This window comes from Leptinotarsa decemlineata, unplaced genomic scaffold (genome assembly GCF_025532065.1).
Source record: "Leptinotarsa decemlineata unplaced genomic scaffold, Ldec_3_MD MMD2_tig00026307_RagTag_RagTag, whole genome shotgun sequence".
Classification (NCBI taxonomy): domain Eukaryota; kingdom Metazoa; phylum Arthropoda; class Insecta; order Coleoptera; family Chrysomelidae; genus Leptinotarsa; species Leptinotarsa decemlineata.
The window spans coordinates 18,637,620-18,644,012 of record NW_027412681.1 but is presented as its reverse complement, the minus strand read 5'-3'; the positions used below and the strand labels follow the sequence as shown (position 1 = coordinate 18,644,012).

Below are 6,393 nucleotides of genomic sequence, written 5' to 3'. Positions count from 1 at the left end.
AATTCAAGACAAGTAGATAAGGCAATATTGTGAAATTGACTTAAGACACTCACGACACAGGTACCTAGAACAGGTATCTATGATATAAATAAGGATAGCTTTGTAAGTATGATTAGTTTGATCCATAAATTTTACTTACAAATTGAATAATCAATGGAAAAAATAAAATTTCTACAATAAGATTCCTTTAGATGGTTAAGGTTTCGTAGAATAAGCCTTTTCCATTTTCAAAACCCAAAAAAATTCACTCGTGAACAACGCCCAAGAGAATTTTAGGTGTGAATATGATGTTTTTATTCGCCGGAAATTCGTATATAAAAACTGACAATTTGACGGTCGGCTACTATTGTAGAATAATTACTGACATGGATTTCAAGGAATCATAAGTTCTACATGAAAATGTCATTAACACTTCATTGTGAGAGTTTGAAAAATGAAAACAAAAGTAATATATTAAATTTATTTTCGGATCCTTTTAGTCATTCACATCCACTTAATGAACTAAAACAACAATATTTACATGGAAAACAATATATATTCGTTATAATATTCATGACGGGGGATGCTGCTGTACCAAAAAAATTATAAGAAATATTACAGCAAGTATGTAGTCATAATTGAAACTAAAATGAAGTGAGTATCATGATAATATGTCTTTCAATCTGTCGAATTATGAATTATTTTGTAACCAGTTGTGAGTAATTTTCCATAAGGCATGTTTCCTACAATACCTAGTGTCGATACTGCCATTATTTGATTGCAACCAAGTGAAAATAGAAGCAAAGTTGAGTTGTAGTAGACAAATTAATTTAAAGTATAAGTACTGAGGGTATACAGAAGTGTTCATAAAGTCAGAGAAATAAATCTGATGATTCCATAATTCATATGATTCAACCACTTTCATTTTAGTTCCGAGGAACAGTAAAAGTTTTCATTTTTAGGTTTGATTTAGATAATTGAAAGAATTTTTCACCTCTGAAAATTATAGTTTTTGCTCAGTAGCGAAATACTAGTATAATTTTGAACAATTAAGTAAAACCATAGAATAATTACGAAAACAATGTAAATAATATAAAAATTTAATGAATAGTTGGGAAAATGATTACTTTAGCCTCATTTCTATTAAATGATGTGATCATTTCAAACCTCGAACTAATGGCTATCCGATCCTCCACTAGGATGTCGCAGTCCTTCATCAGTTGTTTGACTGGAGGCAAATACAGATGGCGCGCTTCCCGATGTTTGGGATTCCGTAGTTTCGATCGACGTGGGAATCTGAAACAAATTTTCATAATAGAATATATGTTTCTGAATTTAGGTTATTTTTCAATGTGAAACTCAAAACCCGAGTTCTATCTATCTTCAAAGCTGCAAGAACATTACGAACTTTTTCTTTGCCTAATTACATTCCCACTTCACTTATAATTCGTGAAATTCAAGTTCATCCATACAAAGTAAGTGAGACATGATACCTCTGAACTTCTTAGGTGTCGCACACGTCTCCTGAAGAAGACTTACTCCATTTGGAATTTGACTCAACAGAGGTTGCAGTTCTTCAATGCATTTCAATATTTTGTCGGATACCACAAGACATAAGAATGAAAGAAAGTTCACTTAAAGAAGACTCTGGTTAGATGGCGAAGATACTGGGAAGTTTCGGCTATCAATGAAAGTTCAGCACATTTGGGTTTGGAACAGTGAAGTGCTTTGAACCAACAAGGACCCTTTTCTATGATTGAGGGTTCGCTCAACCTTAGGCCGTCAACACTCTCTGAAGGAAGCTTCCAACTGTCTAGTGATCGGCAGATTATCCACAATACGAGTAAGCTCTTGAAGTGAGCAAGAAAAATCATCTCGGATTTTTTGTGTTTCCTAAAATACTTCTCGTTAACTATTACTTATTTTGGTAGCTACTAACATTCGTATTCTACCAAAGCATTGCTACTTGGTGATCAGCAGTTGTTTGCGGCAGCTCGGGCCTAAAAATCATAGTGGCTATTCTGCAATCTATCATATTCTGGATACAAAACATTTGACCTATCTTAACCATTCAATTATTTGAACTGAATAGGCAGACTTTCATTTTTAGTTTGTAAAAGGGCTCCGACGAAATTTTTCGTGACGACATTAATATGCCGATTGTCTTTTTTTTGTAAGGAAGTCATTAATCTCTTTCAATTCGAGACATTTCAAAAACCCAGTCTTACAGATCGTTCTGTGTATCCTAATTATGTCAACTGATGTCAAATCTCCTGTGCATTCTTGCCAACTGTAGATGATACTGCCACTTCAAAATAGTGGAATCTGGCAAAAATGTGGTCGATAACAGAATTACCCAATTTAGAGTTTTTCAATAACGTACTTCAGCATTACAAAGCTCGTATCCGATGGTAGGAAAATTATTTTACCACACAACCTGATGAATTGTTACGTGACATTACAAACATATAATTCAGGGATATCAGCGAAAAATTTACAATAATTTATCAACTGGCATGAGGCCAATGACCTTTATGAGTTTGACTGCGATAAGTTGAATTTTGAGTTTTCGCTATCCATTACCAAACTCGAATCAGCTCAAAATGTAGGGAGGCAGGGTGAAAAACCGGAACTTGATGTAGCTATGAAAGATACTGTCGTAGCCTCTGAACACTCTGTATGATATTTGGTTGACAGTGGCACTTGGCAATGGTTCAAAACACAAATTAAAGTCCTCATTTCCACTATTCAATGCATTATAAGATATTAACAGAGTTTCATGTCTACATTTGAAACATTTTAGATTTCACTTGGTATAACAAAATTGGGAGACAGATTGTACCTTTTGAGCTTGAACCGCAATTTCTAGAATTTTCCGAGGCCTTGCGACTGTTACCTTACTTTCACCATTCATTTTGAGTTGTAGATAAATCCACGATACAATAAAACACTTTTTCTACTGAATTTGAAAGTTGTGTGAGTTTGTAATCAATAAAATTTGAAACACCTTCTCCATTCTGAATAGATACCGCCTTCGTAATCAAAAACCTAAAGTCTAAATACTGTTGCGGTTGACGCAAAGTCTAAGAATTATTAGATCGCCAAAACCATTGATTTCAAATTTGTAGAACGAACTGTTCGTGTATTGTCAGTTTATATCCTTTCCTCGAATACTCATTTATACAATGCATTTCTTTAATGTCCCCCTTTATTTTTTGAACGAGTCAACTCAAAAAATTGAAATTTGGGATAATGAAATCAATACATGAATACTTTATTTTGCAGTGAAATTGACAGATGAAACTTCCAAAATGGCGTACGACAGTACGATGTCAGTACGACAATGAACATTAGATTATTCTCATTTAGTTTTCGGTTTTACTACTAGAAAGGTAGCAAGTCAACAATCTCTAAAATGGTCAATTCTCGTCCATTGGGAAAAAAAAATTAAGCGATTTTTATTTAAGGTGTGACGTGTTACTTTCACGAGACCGAAAGGATTTTAAATGAACGTTTTCTGAATTATCCTGTATGTGGAAAATATTTGAGGAAACTTGTATCCGAATTCACAACTACCGGTAGTGTACATAACAAAAAGCCCCCAGGTCATCCGTTCATTCCGGAAGGACAGCAAGTGCAAATAATTGGTGAGATGGTAGTAAATCCTGAACAGTCTATTTATTCCATCGCGAATGTTTGTGAGGTGTCTCCTTCTACTGCGTGGAGACTTTTGACCATACAAAATCAAAATGATACACCTATTAACTGAAGCTGACCCTGATCGAACACAATTATTTAAAGTTCCGCCATTTTGTAGTAGTTGAAAATATTGACATTATATTCTAGGGTTATGAAGCATTTGTCAGGAGCTTCAAAAAGATGTGTCACAAGACCCCCCTTTTCATTAAATTTTTTTTCCAGATGGCGCCTAGTCGCCATCTTGAAAGTTTCATCTCTCAATTTCACTTCAGAATAAAGTATTCATGCATTCATTTCATTATCCCGAATTTCAATTCAAAAACAAAAAGGGGGGGGCATTAAAGAAATGCACTGTATACACACACCATCGTTTGATGGTGTGTGTATACAGTGTATACATCATCGTTTGATCAACTCCTTCTTCTTTAATTCATTCTTGTTGTTCAATGTATTCTTATTTTCCAGATTAATTATCAAGCTTATTTCTTTTCTGCTGTCTCATCTACTCATGGGTCCTCACGAGCTCTTTTATACAACCCTTATTAGAATAGACAGTTGTTTAGTGATGCGGTGTAGATATGTATATCCATATTCAGGATGAAACTTTTCTGCTGGTACTTCTTTCTTGACTGTGTTACTCAAGTAGACACAATCACTTCCTATCAGTGTGCTATCTTTTGTTTATTCGTCAAATATTCAACTTTTTTCAGCTGTTTTATCCAATATTTTTCGAAATTTTTGGTGCCCTATTTGCAATCTTTGTGACATTTCAGTAGTATAGTTTTCATCTAGGTCATCCTTTACTCTGCTGTTTCTCAAAGTTAAGTGGTGGGTTGGATCCATTTCTCTGCCAGATGATAGGTTGAAATGCTTTCTCCCTTCATAACAAAGTGTGACCATTCATCCCATAAGTCTTCGGTAACATACTCTTATCACATAATTTTCATATCTTTATGTAGTCTATTTACGACGCCATTTTTGGCTGTATTATATAGAGTAGTGAACCTAATAGTGCCGTAAGTTCAGCCAACCACTTCGATGTAAATTGGGAACCTCTATCATTTACTAACTGTGTATGAGCTCCATGCCTAGTTGCAATTTCAATAAAGAATGCTTTGGTTACTGTTGAGGCAGTAATATCTGGAATTGCTATAGCTTCTGTATACCGTGTGTGGTAACCATGACTTAAAATATATTAATAATCATTTATGGTATGATTTGGTGTCCAATTATGTTCATGAAAACCTCCAAAAATGTATAGGGACAGGGCAGCGGAAGCTCGGCGGGGGATGATACATTTTCCCCTTACTTCACATGAATGGCACACGTTGAAGTAAGATAAATTTTTATTCCGTTTGTGAAAAAATATGTATTCATGATTACCGATCTTCACGGTCCATTAGGACCTGACACCAGGACATCAGTACGTAGTATAAAACAAAGTTGATTTCCGCTGTTTCATGTCGTTTTGTGTTGGTGTTGTCTCGGAAATTTGGTTGTTGCAATGTTTTTAATTTTTTTTATGTATCTAATATCTCTGATGGTTTTCAAAATAGTAACATTATCAACAGGAAAAAACTACTTTTCGAGCCCTGAAGCAGAATAAAAAAAATTCGAAACGTCGACAAGAAGACAACGGTTTCTTTTGATGAAAAAATTGATCCTGTTACCCAACCAATATTTCTTCAATAAATTATAAAAGTTCCCCGCAGATTCAATAACGTTCCACATGCTCGTTAATTTGACCTATTATAGTTGGGACTCGATACAGGGTCGTTTTCTTGTAATTGGTTCGTTTTCTCTGCTGTCAAAATGGCCATTATATCCGGTTCAGACTCAATCTTCTGTCTCGTACATCTACTCTAGCAATTTGTATGCCCTGAAAGTACTGTTGGATTATCAGGGGTTCTGAAATGGGTTAAAGCTCCCATGTTTGTGTTGCTCTTTTCTGATCCATATTTTATGCTGAAACTGTTTTATATCAAAGTCATGGACGTTGTATTCTTCAATCCAACGGTCTGTGGTCGTAAATACTGTAAATTGGCTTCCTATTAGATAATAGCGATACTTTTTGAAGTACTCTATGGTCGAGTTCTGACGTCCATCTTCGTTTAAAGCTCAGCTACGTCAGCAGAGTATCACATTTTGTCCATCACATCCTCGAGTTGGAATCACACTAATGGTCGTTCCGCTTGCGTCCGCAGTAACATAGTATCAGTGTATTTTTTGAGTCGTTGGAAAACTTGTAACTATTCATCGCTTCAAATAATGTTAACATCTTTTTGACAAATTGGTCACAGGTTTCGCTATAAAAGTCTCAAGAATGTGAATAGTTATAGTCGTTGGTTAATTTCCAATTGTTTAGTTTTTCTCTGGGTTGGTACTGTGCCTTCTTTTGTTATTGAGCAGCCCAGTGTGCAGAAAGTTGCACTGAGTTGGTTTCAACTTGTGGTTGGTGGCTTGCAATTTCTCGAATACCTGTTTCAGGCGCTCGAATTGTTTAATTTTCGGATGGTGATTTGTGGAACGTACGGACGTGTGCTGTCGTGTAGCAGAATCGAACCTATTCTGTTGACCAGTACCGGCTGCTGCTGACGCAATTTTCGGTATATTTCTCACAATAAGACTGCTGTGATGGTTTGGTCCGGTTCCAGAAAGTTATAGTGAATCTCACAAGCCGCTGATCACCAAATAGTACCAATAGTTTTTTGATGA

The 6,393-nt window shown here is 35.4% G+C and overlaps 1 protein-coding gene across 1 annotated transcript in view; it reads right to left on the bottom strand.

The window, feature by feature from the left end:
* Positions 1–1,063: 1,063 nt before the first annotated feature.
* LOC111510728 (membralin) overlaps positions 1,064–6,393 on the bottom strand; it is a 422,685-nt gene continuing 417,355 nt past the window's right edge. The window contains exon 11 of the mRNA XM_074181282.1: positions 1,064–1,275. Coding sequence (XP_074037383.1) covers positions 1,153–1,275 — 123 coding nt within the window. The 3' untranslated portion in view covers positions 1,064–1,152. The remainder of the gene's footprint in view (positions 1,276–6,393) is intronic.